The sequence below is a fragment of the Phacochoerus africanus genome, chromosome 15 (assembly GCF_016906955.1).
Source record: "Phacochoerus africanus isolate WHEZ1 chromosome 15, ROS_Pafr_v1, whole genome shotgun sequence".
NCBI classification, from domain to species: domain Eukaryota; kingdom Metazoa; phylum Chordata; class Mammalia; order Artiodactyla; family Suidae; genus Phacochoerus; species Phacochoerus africanus.
Window position 1 is genome coordinate 91,692,292 of NC_062558.1, and position 18,765 is coordinate 91,711,056.

Below are 18,765 nucleotides of genomic sequence, written 5' to 3' on the forward strand. Positions count from 1 at the left end.
AAATGGAATATGATTTTTAAAAGGTTTACATCATGGCACCCTTTCTAATGTTAGCTAATACCCTGCTTTTCTAACTTGACCAAATCATGGCTGATAAAGAGTGGGTTGTTGATTTAACTCACATTTCTTTGTGGTTGAATGATGCTTGATGAGTTCAATTGGCCATTTGTACCTACCTTTATGAACTGAATGTTCATACCCTTTGCCAGTTGTCATATTTGTGTATTTATCTTGATTAACGAGTCCTAGTACGTCTATATAATATTGCTCATGCCATGGCATCAGGTGTGAAGGAAACATGGTAGCAGCCTTCCTTAGGACACCTCTTGTTTTTCTCTCTAGCCCCCAAATCACATGAAGCTGTGGGTGGAGATATCACCTGATAGTCCCAGAAACCCCTCTCAGCCTGAGGACCATGAATAACCAGACTTTGGTAACAGAATTCATCCTGCAGGGCTTTTCAGAGCACCCAGAATACTGTGTGATCCTATTTGGCTGTTTCCTGTCCCTATACTCTGTAGCACTCACAGGTAATATCCTCATCATTTTGGGCATCACCTTCAACCGTGGGCTCCATACCCCCATGTACTTTTTTCTCTCCAACTTGGCTACTATGGACATTATCTGCACCTCTTCCATCATACCCAAAGCACTGGAGGGTCTAGTTACAGAGAACAGCTCCATCTCCTATGGTGGCTGCATGGCCCAGCTTTATTTCCTCACCTGGGCTGCATCCTCGGAGCTGCTCCTCCTCACAGTCATGGCCTATGACCGGTATGCAGCCATCTGCCACCCCCTGCATTACAGCACCTTAATGAGCAAGGCATTCTGCAGCATGTTGGCCATAGGTGTGTGGGTACTCTGTGCTTTCAACACGGCTATCCACACAGGGCTGATGCTGCGCTTGAATTTCTGTGGCCCCAACATTATCACCCATTTCTTCTGTGAGGGCCCTCCTCTGTTACTTCTCTCCTGTAGCTCCACCTATGTGAACAGCATCATGATTGTCCTGGCTGATGCCTTTTATGGCATGTTGAACTTCCTGATGACCATCGCGTCCTATGGGTTCATCATCTCCAGCATCCTAAAGATGCGGACTGCTGAGGGGAAGAAGAAAGCCTTTTCCACCTGCTCTTCCCACCTCATTGTGGTGTGTGTGTATTACACTGCCGTCTTCTACGCCTACATAAGCCCTGTCTCCAGCTACAGTGCGGAGAAGAGCAAGTTGGCTGGTGTGCTGTACACCATATTGAGCCCTACTCTCAACCCCCTCATCTATACTTTGAGAAACCAGGAGGTCAAAGCAGCCCTCAGGAAGCTTTTCCCCTTCTTCAGACATTAATTTGTGTCTTTTGAAGCTCTTCTTGGAGACTGCAGTTTAAGTGGGAATTGACCTTTCTATGAAGGGTCTGATGAGCAAGTAAACCTGTCTCTTCGACCCAGAAGAAAAGATGAGTTTGGAATTATGATGCCCTGAGGCTGGCTGATGTGAGCCTGTGAGACCCCATTGTGATGTCAATGCTAAACTATCAGGAAAACAAACTCTCTAGGAGAAGAGAAGCCTTCTTGAGTTTTAGACTTACAGCTATATGGAAATGTTTTCCTGTTTTCTTTTTCTTTTGTCTGTATAACATTCAGATTGTAAATCCTGAAACCACATCTAGAATTTAGGTGTGTGAGCCTGAAAAGAGTTAAGCAGGAGATGTGGACCTTACAGCACTTGGGGGATTGCCAGACTGAAGAATTCCTTTAAGGTGACCACTGGCCCCTAAGAAATCCTCTTCTGGAGTTCCCGTCAGTGGCGCAGTGGTTAACGAATCCGACTAGGAACCATGAGGTTGCGGATTCGGTCCCTGCGCTTTGCTCAGTGGGTTGACGATCCGGCGTTGCCGTGAGCTGTGGTGTAGGTTGCAGACATGGCTCGGATCCCGCGTTGCTGTGGCTCTGGCATAGGCTGGAGACTACAGCTCCAATTCGACCCCTAGCCTGGGAACCTCCATATGCCGCGGAAGCGGCCCAAGAAATAGCAGAAAGACAAAAAAAAAAAAAAAAAAGAAATCCTCTTCTATCTCACCTCATGTTCTCTCTGGAGCCAGTTAGCCTTCAAAAAAAAATTTCTGATTCTAATGAAAACTGTTGTTTCTATCTTTCTCGTTTCTTATCACTAACACTCAAGGTAAAATGTATTATTAAGATAGTTTGTTCTAACAGCTTTTTTGAGGTATAACTGATATATAAAAACTGCACATTTTTTTTTCTTTTTGTCTTTTTTGGGCCACACCCCCAGCATATGTAAGTTCCCAGGCTAAGGGTCAAATCGGAGCTGTAGCTGCCAACCCACACCACAGCCACAGCATCGCATGATCCAAGCCGCATCTGCCACCTACACCACAGCTCATGGCAAAGCCAGATCCTTAACCCACTGAGCGAGGCCAGGGATTGAACCTGCATTGTCATGGATACTAGTTGGATTCTTAACCTGCTGCACCACAATGGAAACTCCTCCAAACTGGACATATTTAATGAATGCAGTTTGATGAGTATGATGTCTGCAATAACTACTTTGTTTTGAATGCAGAAATTGCAACCTTAAAACCTGCATGTGTTGCCTATGCATTTAGAAAAATGCCTGAGGTTTCTTACCCCTCCTTTACTTTGTTCTCAAATCATGAATATCTTACCTACCTCATTCATCTGGAGTGGGGACATCTGCTATTATTTAGCTCTAAATGTTACTCAGCACTGCAAGAAGGCAATGTTGCCCTCCCATTGTTTCAGAAAACAACTGGGTGGACAAATCCTCCATGTCTAACTGGACTGAAAAATTTATTCTCTTTATCATGACCCACTAAAGATGACAGAAGCTAGTTGTGAGTGTTGAACCAGATCTTTGGGATTGAAGAAAAATGCATATTGTTTACCACTGCAGATGGAAACTGAGGGTAGAATTTGATATTTATTTCAAAGGAATGGGTTGTCCATGGTTCTTCATCCCATATTCTCATTGTAATTCATCAGAAGCACAATGATTTGGGACATGAAATTCAAGAATTTGATCATCTATAGACTGCCTGTGGCTTTGGCGCATAGGTTGGTATGGACCAAGTCTAATCTCTTCTAATAGCATTCTGATACTCAAAGGATATGTTGAAGCCCTCAGCGTCTCAGAGCCTTTGCAGTGAATAGGGCTTTGAAAACTACCATTAATGACTCAATACTGATTACTAGTAGATTTTCAGCATGCCATGAAGAACATACATTGTGTTATTCATCTTGGTTTCTTATAATTGTTATATTTTCTACATTTTTAATTGGAGTAAAAAAAAATAAAAAAAATACTTACATAAGTATTGAGTGCTTAAGAGAGCATTATTCATTTGACAAACAGGAATGTGAGCCTTCATTTATATCTTTAGAATACTGGTAATCTAATTGAGAAGACACTAGTCCCCATGCTGGTGAACATAAAAAGGAAAAGGCACACGGAGGGCTGTGTTGCAGAGTGTAGTGTAATGGTGTTGTGGATGTACAGGGATGTTTGTTGGAGAAGGTGAGCACCATGTTTTACTCCTCTGCCATCTTGATCCTTCCCCTCCCAGTACCACTTCCTGAAGAAACTGTCATTTTCTGCACTGTACATTCTTGTCTTCGTTGTCACAGATTAACTGACCATAACTGCATGGTCTACAGGTGGAGGGGGCAGTTATCGCTGACTCAAGGTGGGCGTGGCCTGCCACCACTAGGGGTCCATGAACAGGCACCACTTTGCAGCCCCAATCACCTCAGAGGACACCACAGAGGAGGGCTTTGTGACCAAACACCACCTGTTGTTGCTCTCACTCCCCTAGGAACTCACACATCCTGCCACTGCTACTGCCAAATGCTCCCAGCACCATCTAAATCTGCCTGGGAATCTGGGGTTAATAGATGCAAACTATTGCATTTGGAATGGATAAACAATGAGATTCTGCTGTCTAGCACTGGGAACTATATCTAGTCACTTGTGATGGACCATGGAGAATAATGTGAGAAAAATAATGTATATACATATGTGTGACTGGGTCACCTTCCTGTATAGTAGAAAATTAATAGAACACTGTAAACCAACTATAATGGAAAAAATAAATATCACTAAAAAAAATAATAAATATGTCTAAGGCCCTGCAACCAGGAGTAGCCTGCGCCACCTTCCGGTGGGTCCTTGCTACTGTCAAGAGCCCAGCAACTAGACACTGACTACTAGCCCTGCCCATTGCTTCCTTCTCCCTGGAAACACACAGAGCACCCTATTAAGGAGGTAACAGCCTGTTCACTCTGAGGAAGGAGACAGCAAATATCCAAACTCCCATGCCAAAAATAAGTAGTAACCCCCTACAAAATACAAAGGGGTGCTCTTGCAAAGAAATAGCCCTCCAATACTACAGTAGTATGTTTCCCTAAACTCACAGAATAAAAAAAATTAAGCAAAATGAAGAAGCTCAGAAACCGTTCCCAGTTAAAACAACAGGAGAATTCACCTGAAGCAGCAGACAATGAAACAGACCTCTGCAGTCTAATAGACACTGAGTTCAAAAAGGAGATAGTGAAAATGCTGAAGGAATTAAGGGTGAATATGAAGGACTTAAGAGTGGATATAAACAATTATGCAATTATTTTATAAAGGAACTAGAAAATATAAGGAGGAGCCAAGAAAAAGAAATAAAAGGAATCCAAATTGGAAAAGAAGAAGTAAAATTAATACTCTTTGCAGATGATATGATACTATACTTAGAAAACCCTAAAGACAGCACCAGAAAACGGTTAGAACTCATCAATGAATTTGGGTTAATAGATGCAAACTATTGCATTTGGAGTGGATAAGAAATGATATTCTGCTGTATAGCATAGGGAACTGTATCTAGTCACTTGTGATGGAACATGATGGAGGATAATGTGAAAAAAAGAAGGTATGTATGACTGGGTCACTTTACTGTACAGTAGAAATTGACAGAACACTGTAAATCAGCTATAATGGAACAAATAAAAATCTTAAAAAATATTTAATGAATGAAAAAAAAGAAGCAGTGCTGGGAAAACTGGACAGCTACATGTAAAAGAATGAAATTAGAAACTCTCTAACACCATATACAAAAATAAACTGAAAATGGATTAAAGACCTGAATGTAAGACTAGATACTGTAAAAGTCCTAGAAGAAAACATAGGTAGGACACTCTGACACTAATTCCAGCAATATTTTTTTTGGAACTGTCTCCTAAAGTAAAGAAAATGGAAGCAAAAAAACCCCAAATAGAACCTAATTAAACTTAAGATCTTTTGCACAGTGAAAGAAATCATCAAAAAAGAAAAAAACCCAAAATACAACTTATTGAATGGGAGAAAATATTTTCAAATGGTATGACCAATAATGGTTTAATGTCCAACATATGTAAATATCTCATACAACTCAACATCAAAAAGTCAAACAACCTGATTAAAAATTGGGCAGAATCTCATTGCTAAGCCATTCCAAAAGCAATAGTCTGCATGTATTAATCCCAAGCTCCCCTTCTATCCCACTCCTTCCCCCTCCCCCTTGGAAATCACAAGTCTATTCTGCAAGTCCATGATTTTCTTTTCTGTGGAAAGGTTCATTTGTGTCGTATATTAGATCCTGGATATAAGTGATATCATATGGTATCTGTCTTTCTCTTTCTGACTTACTTCACTTGGTATGAAAGTCTCTAGTTCCATCCATGTTGCTGCAAATGGCATTATTTTCTTCTTTTTTATGGCTGAGATCCTGCTGTGTAGCACTGGGAACTAGGTCTGTTTACTTATGATGGAGCATGATAATGTGAGAAAAAAGAATGTATACATGTATGTGTAACTGGGTCACCATATATATATATATATATATATATATATATATATATATATATATAATTTTTAAAAAAGAAAGAAGAACTGAAGAGACAGTTTTCCAAAGAGGAAATTTATATGGCTATCAGGCACATGGAAAAATGCTCAACATTGCTAATCATCAGGGAAATGCAAATCAAAACTGCAGTGAGATATCACCTCATACCAGTCAGAATGGCCATCATTAAAAAGAACACAAATAGCAAATGTTGGTGAGGGTGTGGAGAAAAGGGAACCCTCCTGCACTGTAGGGTGGGAATGTTAATTGGTGTAGCCAGTGTGGAAAAAATATGGAAGTTTTGCAAACAAGAAAAATAGAACTACCATACTCAGCTATTCCACTCGTGGGTATATATCTAGAAAAAAACAAAAACACTAATTTGAAAAGATACATGTGCTCCAATGTTGATAGCACCGTTATTTACAATAACCAAGATGTAGAAGCAACCTAAGTGTATACATATATACAAACACACACATACACACACACAAACTTAACCATAAAAGAGCAAAATTTTGCCATTTGCAGCAACATGGATGAAATTGGAGGGCATTATGCTAAGTGAAATGAGTCAAACAGAGAAAGACAAATACTCTATGATATTTGTGGAATGTCAAATGGAATCTAAAAAATACAACAAACGTGAATATAATAAAAAACAAACTAGTGAATATAATAAAAAAACTAGTGAATATAATAAAACAAAAATAAAAGCAGACTCACAGGTATAGAGAACAAGATAGTGGTTACCAGCCTAAGTGCCAGCAATGGCCATTGTCACCACACCCAGGCTCCCCTCTGGGACTGGGTCATCTCTGTATACCAAGGTCAAGCCTATTCCCTGGTTCTTGCCACCCCAGATCCAGTGCTTGGAGTAACTGGGGCCAGAGTGTTTCCTCAGCTTGGGCTGGGGCATGTGACCAGAATGACTTGCATCTGGAGGCATGTCATTATCACACACTCCTCATGGGCGAAGTCAGGCTTCTCTAGCCTTCCTATATGGCACCGGGGTCCTCCAACCAGCTGAGGGGTTTGTCTCTTTTGCAGAGAACCCCAGGACTGGGATGTCCAGTCACTTGACTTGCTCACTCCCCAGTGCAGGTACAACCCCCCTTTTCCTATGAATCCCCCTCAGATGCTCACATCCCAACCCAATCACTTCTCTTCCTTTCCTACCGAACTATATGTATATCTCTCTTAGAGTCTTGGTTGTACAGGAGTCCTTCTGCCAGTTTGCAGTTAATTTTCATTAAGAGTTGTTCCATATATTCCACATGTATTTTTGATGTGTTCACGGGAGGAAGTGAGCTCCATGTCTTCTTGCTCTGTAATTTTGAATTCCCCCTTCTAGTTCTCAAATGCATGAACATGGTATATCTCTTTATTATTTAGATATTACTTTTTCACTAGCATTTGGTGGTTTTCAGTACATAAGTTCTATGTTTTGTTAGATTCATGCTAAAGCATTTTCCATTTTTTTTTTGTCTTTTTGCTATTTCTTTGGGCCGCTCCCGCGGCATATGGAGGTTCCCAGGCTAGGGGTCGAATCGGAGCTGTAGCCACCGGCCTACACCAGAGCCACAACAACGCAGGATCCGAGCCGCGTCTGCAACCTACACCACAGCTCACGGCAACGCCGGATCGTTAACCCACTGAGCAAGGGCAGGGACCGAACCCGCAACCTCGTGGTTCCTAGTTGGATTCGTTAACCACTGCGCCACGACGGGAACTCCCATTTTCCATTTTTATAGAGTGATTGTAAGTGCTATTGTACTTTTGGTTTCAATGTCCACATCTTCATTGCTGGTATATGAAATGGCCTACTCCATTTCTCCACTTTTTTAGATTCCAGTGACACAAATGTTAGATCTTTTGTTATAGTTCCACAGGTCCATGTGGCTATATATAGTTTTTTAAAGTTATTTTATTTTTGTTGTTCATACTGGGTAATTTCTATTGTTCTGTCTAACAGTTCAGTGATTTTCACTTTTCACTTCCATTCTGCTATTGAGTCCATTCATTGAATTTTTAAAAATTTTAGTTGCTATGTTTTTTAGTTCTAAAATTTTTCATTTGGTTCTTCTTTATGTATTCTATTTCCTGGCTGAAATTTTCTATTTTTAAAAATAGTTTCAAGCATGTTTATAGTTTATGCTTGAAGCATTTGTATGATGGCCACTTTAAACTTTGACACCTAAGTCTAGTGTTTCTGTCATCTTTTTTTTTTTTTTGAGAATAGCATTTTATTTATTTATTTATTTATTTATTTTAATAATTTTTTTTTTATTTTCCCACTGTACAGCAAGGGGGTCAGGTTATTCTTACATGTATACATTACAATTACATTTTTCCCCCCACCCTTTCTTCTGTTGCAACATGAGTATCTAGACAAAGTTCTCAATGCTATTCAGCAGGATCTCCTTGTAAATCTATTCTAAGTTGTGTCTGATAAGCCCAAGCTCCCGATCCCTCCCACTCCCCCCCCCCTCCCATCAGGCAGCCACAAGTCTCTTCTCCAAGTCCATGATTTTCTTTTCTGAGGAGATGTTCATTTGTGCTGGATATTAGATTCCAGTTATAAGTGATATCATATGGTATTTGTCTTTGTCTTTCTGGCTCATTTCACTCAGTAGGAGAGTCTCTAGTTCCATCCATGTTGCTGCAAATGGCATTATGTCATTCTTTTTTATGGCTGAGCAGTATTCCATTGTGTATATATACCACGTCTTCCGAATCCAATCATCTGTCGATGGACATTTGGGTTGTTTCCATGTCCTGGCTATTGTGAATAGTGCTGCAATGAACATGCTGGTGCACGTGTGTCTTTTAAGTAGAGTTTTGTCCGGATAGATGCCCAAGAGTGGGATAGCGGGGTCATATGGAAGTTCTATGTATAGATTTCTAAGGTATGTCCAAAGTGTTCTCCATAGTGGCTGTACCAGTTTACATTCCCACCAACAGTGCAGGAGGGTTCCCTTTTCTCCACAGCCCCTCCAGCACTTGTTATTTGTGGACTTATGAATGATGGGCATTCTGACTGGTGTGAGGTGATATCTCATGGTAGTTTTGATTTGCATTTCTCTTATAACCAGCGATGTTGAGCATTTTTTCATGTGTTTGTTGGCCATCTGTCTATCTTCTTTGGAGAAATGTCTATTCAGGTCTTTTGCCCATTTTTCCATTGCTTGATTGGCTTTTTTGCTGTTGGGTTGTATAAGTTATTTATATATTCTAGAGATTAAGCCCTTGTTGGTTGCATCATTTGAAACTATTTTCTCCCATTCTGTAAGTTGTCTTTTTGTTTTCTTTTTGGTTTCCTTTGCTGTGCAAAAGCTTTTCAGTTTGATTAGGTCCCATGGGTTTATTTTTGCTCTAATTTCTATTGCTTTGGGAGACTGACCTGAGAAAATATTCATGAGGTTGATGTCAGAGAGTGTTTTGCCTATGTTTTCTTCTAGGAGTTTGATGGTGTCCTGTCGTATATTTAAGTCTTTCAGCCATTGTGAGTTTATTTTTGTGTTTATTAAGTTGTCAATTTGGGATCTTTCTTCTTTTTTGAGAAAGGCCTGTATTGCTATAAATTTCCCTCTGAGCACTGCTTTCGCAGCATCCCATAGATTTTGAGAGGTTGTGTCTTCATTATCATTTGTTTCAAGGTAGTTTTTAATTTCCTTCTTGATTTCCTCATTGATCCATTGGTTTTTTAGTAGCATGTTGTTTAGTCTCCATGCAGTAGGTTTTTTCTCTTTCCTTTTCCCGTGGTTGATTTCTAATTTCATGGCATTGTGGTCAGAGAAGATACTTGAGATAATTTCTATGCTCCTAAATTTATTGAGATTAGCTTTGTGTCCCAATATGTGGTCGATTCTTGAGAATGTTCCATGAGCATTTGAGAAGAATGTGTATTCTGCTTTTTTTGGATGTAGTGTCCTGAAGATACCAATGAAGTCTAACTTTTCTATTGTTTCCTTTAGGATCTCTGTTGCTTTATTGGTTTTCTGTCTAGAGGATCTGTCCATTGATGTGAGGGGGGTATTAAGGTCTCCTACTATGATTGTATTCTCATCAATATCTCCCTTTATGTCTGTTAATATTTGTTGTATGTATCTGGGTGCTCCTATATTTGGGGCATATATGTTGACGATAGTAACATCCTCTCCTTGGATGGATCCCTTAATCATTAAGTAGTGTCCTTCTTTGTCTTTCTTTATGTCTTTTGTTTTAAAGTCTATTTTGTCTGATATGAGCGTTGCGACTCCTGCTTTTCTGTCATGTCTATTGGCATGAAATATTTTTCCCCACCCTTTCACTTTCAATCTATATGTATCTTTTGTCCTAAGGTGAGTTTCTTGTAGGCAGCATATTGAAGGTTTTTGCTTTTTTATCCACTCGGCCACTCTGTGTCTTTTGATTGGGGCATTCAGTCCATTGACATTTAAGGTGATAATTGATAGATGATTATTTATTGCCATTTGAACCTCGTGTTCCAGTTGATTCTATGGTTCTCCATTCTTCCTTTCTTTTTTTTTTTTTTGGTTGGATGATTTCCTGTTATTATCCGCTTGAGTGTATTTTTTTTTTCATTTTTTGCAAATGCAATATTTGGTTTTGGCTTGTGGTTGCCCTGTTTTTTAAGTATGCTAACCCCTTCCCATAATTGTGTGTTTTAGCCTAATGGTCCTGTAAGTTCAAACACTTCATTACTATATTAAAATTAAGAAGAGAAACATACAAACAAACAAACCAAAAGGGTTATTTACTTCCTAACATCCCTTGCCCACATTTTATGGTTTTGATGACTCTTTTTTATTTTTTTCTTTTTAATTTTATTTTGTTTGAAGCATGTTCATGATTAAATCGTTATGCTGGCTTATTTGAGTGACTGCTCTCTGATTGCGGTTTCCTCAGTCCTAGTTCTTCCTCTTCTTCTTTTTTTTTTTCTTTTCTTTTCTTTCTTTTCTTTTTTCTTCCCGTTCCTTCCTTTTTGGTTTAGAGAAGCCCTTTCAATATTTCCTTTAACCTGGGTTTTGTGTTGCAGTATTCTTTAAGTTTTTGTTTGTTGGGAAAAATTTTTATTTCCCCTTCTATTTTAAATGATATTCTTGCTGGATAGAGTATTCTAGGTTGCATATTTTTTCCTTTTAGCACTTTAAATATCTCTTGCCATTCCCTCCTGGCCTGTAGTGTTTCTGCAGAGAAATCAGCTGATATTCTTATGGGGGGTTCCCTTGTAGATAACATTCTGTTTTTCTCTTGCTGCCTTTAGGATCCTCTCTTTATCACTAACTTTTGCCATTTTTATTATAATGTGTCTTGGTGTGGGTCTGTTTGGGTTCAGTTTGTTTGGGGCCCTCTGTGCTTCTTGTATCTTGAACCCAGTATCCTTTAGATTTGGGAAGTTTCCAGTGATAATTTCTTCAAATATATTTTCCATCCCCTTATCTTTTTCTACTCCTTCTGGAATTCCTATTATGCGTAGATTGGCCCGCTTTATATTATCCCATAGGTCTCTTATATTGCTTTCCAGTTTTTTGATTCGGTTTTCTGTCTGTTGACCGGATTGAGTGATTTCCATTATTCTATCTTCCATATCACTGATTCGTTCTTCTGCATTATTCATTCTGGTTTTTACTGCCCTTAGTTCAGTTTGCATCTCAGCAAATGAATGTTCTAGTTTTTCTTGGCTCCTCCTTATATTTTCTAGTTCCTTTCTGAGGGTATCTGCATTACTGTTCATATCTTCTCTTAATTCCTTCAGTATTTTCACTATTTCTCTTTTGAACTCCAGGTCTGTCAGACTGCAGAGATCTGTTTCATTGTTGACTGTTTTAGGTGAGTTCTCCTGTTGGTTTGACTGGGGGTGGTTTCTCAGCTTCTTCATCTTGCTTGTTGTTTTCTTTCTCCTGAGGGAGTTGTACTCTCCGTTATCAGGCAGTGTTTGCCTTGTCGCTGCCGTGGAATATTTCCTGAGGACTGGCGTTGTTGGTCAGTCTTTTTTGAGGCAGTGTGGCTTTTCTGGAGTGTTGATGGGGCTAACAGTGTTTCTTTGAAGCAAAGGAGGGTTCCTGAGGGCAGACAGGACTGGGAGGTCCACACCATGATGGTAGCAGATTTCACTTGGTCATGCAGCGCTTGCTCTGGTGTTTTTAGGCTGTGGGGGTTCTTGCAGGGGGTTGGCGGTGTTGGGCAGCTGTTCCTCAGGAGTGCAGCACCCCCTGGGGGCTGGAGCAGCTATCTGGGTCACTGAGAACCTAAGCGGCTCTTCCCTAGGGCAGCCCAACTCAGAAGGACGGCCTCTGGAGCCGAGGATTCGGTGCCCAGCCCCCACCCAGGCGTCTCAATTTTTGGTGACTCTGCCCGTAGTTCAGATGGTCCGTTCGGTTCTTGATCGGCTTTTCCGTACTCCAACTTACTGCTATACTCTTCTCTGCATCTGGAGATTCCTCCGGTTCGTTTGATCTTTCCCCTGAGTAGGTGACTTTCCAGGGTGTGGGATCCCTTTCTCCACCGCAATTCCCTTTCAGGAGCACCCATCCCGCTCGGATTCACCTTCTCTCACTCTCCTCTTTTCTCCTGTTCTGCCCAGTAATGTCACGAACTTCTTGCCGTTATTGGAGTTTAGGTTCCTCTGCCAGCGATTGGTTGCTGTTCTGTGCGAGTCATTTATTCTGTAGATGTGCTTTTTTTGTTGTGTTTGTGGGAGAGGGCGAGCGTGTCCCCCTACTCCTCCACCATCTTGTCCTCTCCCCTGGAAAAGCTTCGGGAGCGGGGACGGGGGAGCAGCAAGAGGTGGTTAGGGGACCTGAGGTGCCTCGTACCCTGCCGGGCTGATGCAGCCCCGCTACACACAAAGCGCTTCAGCTGCACAGGGTGCTATTTTCCGAAAATGCCGCGTCTGGTCCTGTCTCTGTCATCTTGATATTGGTTTTCATTGATTGTCTTTTTCATTTGCATTGAGACCTTCCTTGCTCTTGGTATGATTAGTTATTATCAGTTGAAACCTGGATATTTTGAGGTAGTATGTTATGAGACAGTAACTTTTATTTAAACTCTTTATTTGGTATCTTTGACACTTCTGTGGCAGAGTAAGGAAGAGCTTTCCCTTATTACAGCCAGGTATGGGCCCAAATTCCCCATTTGACATTGTAATTCCACCTTAGTAACATAATCAATTTGGGACTTTATAAACTATGGGAGGATTATATGTAGTCTACCATGGAAGATATTCTTGTAGGACAATTCAGACATTTAGAAGTTAATATTATTATAGTTGCATATATAATAAAATAACTATTATGTGTGTGTTATAATTTTTTTTTGTCTTTTCTAGGGCTGCACCAGTGGCATATGGAGGTTCCCAGGCTAGGGGTCTAATCAGAGCTGTGGCTGCCAGCCTACGCAAAAACCACAGCAACACCAGATTCGAGCCGTGTCTGCCACCTACACCACAGCTCATGGCAATGCCGGATCCTTAACCCACTGAGCAAGGCCAGAGATAGAACCCACAACCTCATGGTTCCTAGTTGGTTTTGTTAGCCACTGAGCCATGAGGGGAACTCCTTTATTTATATATATATATAATTTTGTATTTCCAGCAATGCCCAATTAGCAGCCACTAGGGATCCTGGGTTGGCATTGTTCTGTAGAAGGCTCTGTTCTTCTAATGAGTCCTGGGCTGTCTGGTGTCAGCTCACTGATCCTGGTGGATCCTGATTGATTTTAAGAGACAGTCCAGTGCTAGATATAGATGGGAAAATTCATTTTACTTTTGTCATCTCTGCTTCCAGTGACACGTGCATTTCCCCATATCTGAAGAGTAGGGGAGTGGTAATACATTTTGCCTGCCCTGGAAATCATTTTAGAGAAATAGTATGTATTAGGGATCAGCTTGAGTGAGAAAGCATTTTCTCCCACAATGCACTGTAGCGTTTTCCCAGCAAGCAGGGTTTCCTGCTGGTGACGGCTGATGTAGGAGAAGAATGGGAGTCTGGGGAACCAGGAGCCTGCAAAGAAGGTATGAAAGCTTTTTGGAATTTCCATAAAATTCCTTCTTAGAACCAATAGAGCAATAAAGGCAGTATGTGCTCTCCTTTCTTTCTCAAGATTTCATCAGGCAAGGTTGCCATGGAGCTATCACTTTAGTTTATCCCAATTTTGGAAAACTCTGGAGTCATATGAAGAAGGATGCTTAGCAGACATGATATACATGTTGACTTTTCTCTGGGACAACTTAAGGTGATCTCAAATGCAGGTGTTTCCCTTTCTCTCTCCTCCTTCCTCTGTCTCTCCCTTCTTTCCTGCCTTCCTTTCTAGATCAGTATTTCAGCTTGTTGGAAGAGTGAAAGATCAGGGGACAAACTCTGGTTACTGTAGGTTGTGTGTGGTGAGTGCATGACCTTAGTGTGATTGGATTACTTTGTCCTTCATTTATTTAAAACTGAAGCAGATTCTGTCTCTCTCTTTTTTTTTTTTTGGCTTTTTGCTATTTCTTGGGCCACTCCCACGGCATATGGAGGTTCCCAGGCTAGGGGTCGAATTGGAGTTGTAGCCACCGGCCTACGCCAGAGCCACAGCAACTCGGGATCTGAGCCGAGTCTGCAACCTACACCACAGCTCATGGCAACGCCGGATCGTCAACCCACTGAGCAAGGGCAGGGACCGAACCCGCAACCTCATGGTTCCTAGTCGGATTCGTTAACCACTGCGCCACGACGGGAACTCCAGATTCTGTCTCTCTTTAAGCTGATCTCGCATACTCAAAGGAACAGGGGTTTGGTTCTATTAGATTGCTAGTTGAGAGATCTAAGATGAACTCTGGTTGAGTGACAAAGGTTCACATAAGAAAAGTTTATGGATTTAAAGAGTGAAAGAGAATATTTTATTTAGGTGGACAATAAGAGAGAGAATGAGTCAGAAAATAATTACTAGTGTCAAAGCATGCACTCTTTTTATCTGTCCTCAGGCTGGTGTCCCCAGATATATGGGCTGAAAGCATCAGAAGATAGAGATTCTCCCCCAGACTGACATGTAGCACAGAGCATAGCTCTGTAGAAAAATGGCCTAGGCTGGTTCTCTAACAATCTGATTAGGGTATGTCTGCTACTCTTCTAATCTAACTCACTTTCGAAAGCTGGAGCTGGGGCCACATGAAGTTTTCCTACAAGTGATGCTATGACCTCAAGTATGGATGACAAATCCTAAGCACATCATGGGGGCATTTTTTTGTGTGTGTGGGGTTACAGTCTCCATGACTGTAAGTTTTTTTAAGGCTACAATTTTCCTTTTTCAATATTCACCTTATAGATGCATGATATGAATGGTATCTTACCAGGAGTATATTGCATGATCAGATATATAACTGAAAGAAGGACTTTTCTGCTCAGCAATAGACTACATAGGAAAATGACTAACACTGTTAAAATGACTTTATCAAAACTTGTAGCCACATGCACAATTCTTCTCCAAGATTTTAGGCTGCATCTACATAAATATATTTAAAGTAATGAGTAAAACTATACATGAAATATAATGTTCAAAATAATAAACCCAGTCACCATGTCTACACTATTTTATATATTTAATAAAATAATTTTCTTCATTCTTCAGTCATGACCCTCTGCAAAATGGCTCAACAAGGGTTGATTGAAGAAATGGAAAGGCCATGATGGGGCATGGAAGAAATGGGACCGCAGTTCAGGAATTCATCCCTGAGGGATTCCCTGCTGTCCAGCACCTAGGGGAGGTCCTCTTCTTGGTGCATCTGCTGATGTATCTGGCCTCCATCACAGGAAACATTCTCATAATCACCATCACCTGGACTGACCATCACCTCCAGACACCTATGTACTTCTTCCTCAGCAGTTTTTCCTTCTTAGAGTGCTGTTTTATAACCACTGTTATTCCTAAATTGCTGGCCATCTTTCTGTCAGGGAGGCAAACAATTTCCTTTGCTGCCTGCTTCACACAAGCTTTTGTCTTTCTTTTCTTGGGAGCAACTGTTTTCTTCCTTATGGCTGTACTATCCTTGGATTGGTACGTGGCCATTTGTAATCCTCTGTATTACATAACTATCATGAACCCAAGGATGTGTTTCCTCCTGGTCACTGCCTGCTTAGTTTTGGGATTCCTCTAAATGGTGGTTCCAGTTAAAATGCTTTCTCAGTTATCCTTCTGTGGCCCCCATGTCATTCCTAACTTCTTCTGTGATTTGAGGCCCTTGACTAATCTCTCTAGTTATGACACCAGATCTATTGAAATGTTGGCCTTTGCTTTGTGTGTTCTTTTGACACCCCTAATTACAACCATCTTTGCACATAGTAACATAATAGTCACAATCATGCATCTCCCTGCAGCCAAGGAGCGACAGCTTTCTCTACCTGCTCATCTCATCTCATTGTCCTTTCTCTGATGTATGGCAGTTGTGTCTTTATATATGTGAAACCAAAGCAAACAAACAGGCTGGACTCCAACAGGGAGGCTGCCCTTGTGAACACGGTGGTGACCCCGCCACTGAATCCTATCATTTACACTCTGTGGAATAAACAGGTCCACCAGGCTATGAAGGATGCTCTGTCCAGGGTGAGGTTACAGAGATAGAAGCACAGACTCTCAGAGGGGAAATAAACCTTCTCCATCCAATGCTATCTCCCTCCTATTTTTTGCATCTCCTAAATAGACTTTTGAATATGCTCTTTGAGGTTCTGCTTGTTTATTCTTAGAATAAGGATAATTTGTCTTAAAATCCAATACAACCCACTATTTGAAGACTCTAGTGTTCTTTGTGCTGAGATGAAAAATCTTCTTGGACCTTCTCTTCATTAGTTTTATTTTTTAATTTTTTAATTTTTTTTGTCTTTTTGCTATTTCTTGGGCCGCTCCCTCGGCATATGGAGATTCCCAGGCTAGGGGTCTAATTGGAGCTGTAGCCGCCAGCCTACACCAGAGCCACAGCAACACGGGATCCGAGCCTCATCTGCAACCTACACCACAGCTCATGGCAATGCCGGATCGTTAACCCACTGAGCAAGGGCAGGGACCGAACCCGCAACCTCATGGTTCCTAGTCGGATTCGTTAACCACTGCGCCATGACGGGAACTCCTCTTCATTAGTTTTAAATCAATAGCATCCACACATTTTAATGGAGAGCCCAATATACATGATTCCATTTGATGCATATGGAATCTCATTTGGGAAGATGTACCCCACAAGTGTCTGCTTGTGATAAAAGCAAGAATAAAATTCAAAATGTTAAGAATATCAAATTGGTTCTAGGACAGATGTGGCATGGTCACTATATTGAGTTTTGAAGGACACTTGTGTACATAACTATCATGATATTAATTAAATTATTTAAAATGACTCAATAAAATTGTTTTCAATGCTGAATATGTTGTATTCAAGTGGAACATAAATCTTTACAATTCTAGTTCCCACTATGATGAAGACATATATATCTAGTTGAAATTGAAACTTCTCATTGGTTTACTGCTTTTCCATGTTGATTTTAGTACTGAAAACCTGAGGAAGAAGGACCACAGGGAAAAAGGCATTATAAGTTCTGGAACAGGGAATTGAGTAGTTAAGATTGTTTCCTGACTACAGAAAATGTAAAGAAATCGAGGGTAATTGAGTCAGATGTGGAAAGAAGTCAAATGTGACTGTAAAGTCTCTTCAAATAAATCTGTAAAAAAGGATATTAATTTGTGGAATGAAGTTTGATACAACCACCTCTGGGTGTCCAGAAATAATGTAAAATAATGCTATTGCTACTTACCATGACACATGACACATGCTGTAATAGAAATATAATTTGAGCATGGCAGAGAGAAGTTGATAGGATACTTTAATGAAATAATTACAACTGTAATTTAAATATTCAAGATTTTGATAGGAAATGATAGATTTGGGGAAAAACACTGAGAGAAACCCTGGAGCTGGAGTTTTTTTGATATGGCTATTAGCTACCAGGCTTTGTTCTGACCATATTATTCTGTGACTGCAGGCATAATAAGATACTGTGTTGGGCAGATTTTTGGCTCATGATTATGTAAGAATTTGAAGAGTAGATTTCCTCAGCTTTCAGAATATATTTTTACCCACCCTATGCATATATAAAGATTCCCATATTTTTGGTGTGCAGGCTCCTCTATTTTTCTCACATTTAGGATATTCCTTTGGCTTGAGGTATTGTGTTGGCAATGATTTTTCCCAGATCCACTAATGAACTGTGCAATTGTTGATCTTCTCACGTGAGTGCACATGGCAGTAGAGGGTGGGGGAGCTGGGGATATGCAAGTGCACAGCTGAGAGGGACAAGCTTAAGGTGAACCTAGTGGTGCTGGCTAATGATAGGAGGCAGTGCCTAATTGGGGCCCACATGCAGCTGTTGATACCCCAAGTATATAATGAACACATGCAAATCAATGACAAAACCCAACAAATAACCCAAATAAAGTAATGAGTAAAGGACCTAAATAGGCATTTTTCCAGAGAAGACATACAAATGGCCAACAAACCCACGAAAAGTTGCTCAATGTCATTAATCATTGGAGAATTGCCAATCAAAACCACAGTAAGACATTGTGTTACACCTGTTAGGATGTCTATTATCAAATAAATCAAAAGATATAAGTGTTGGTAAGGATGTGGCAAAAAGATAACCATTGTAAACTTTTGATGAGGATGTAAACTGGTGCAGCTAGTGTGGAAAATAGTCTGGAGGTTCATTAAAAAATTAAAAATGGAACTCTATGCTCGAAATATCCCACTTCTGTGTATGTATCCCAGAAACTGAAGTCCAAATATTTAAGACATATCTGCACTCCTAGGTTCATCCCAACACTATTCATAATAGTCAGTATATAG

General features: G+C 40.5%; 1 protein-coding gene and 1 pseudogene across 1 annotated transcript; both read left to right on the plus strand.

The window, feature by feature from the left end:
- Positions 1-354: 354 nt before the first annotated feature.
- Positions 355-1,342, plus strand: LOC125116892 (olfactory receptor 13A1). Its single transcript, XM_047762553.1, is given in 2 exon segments — positions 355-372; positions 374-1,342. Coding segments are annotated over 2 exon segments (987 nt in total).
- Positions 1,343-15,561: 14,219 nt separating this feature from the next.
- LOC125115525 (olfactory receptor 6C74-like) lies at positions 15,562-16,506 on the plus strand (annotated as a pseudogene).
- The last annotated feature ends 2,259 nt before the right edge of the window (positions 16,507-18,765 follow it).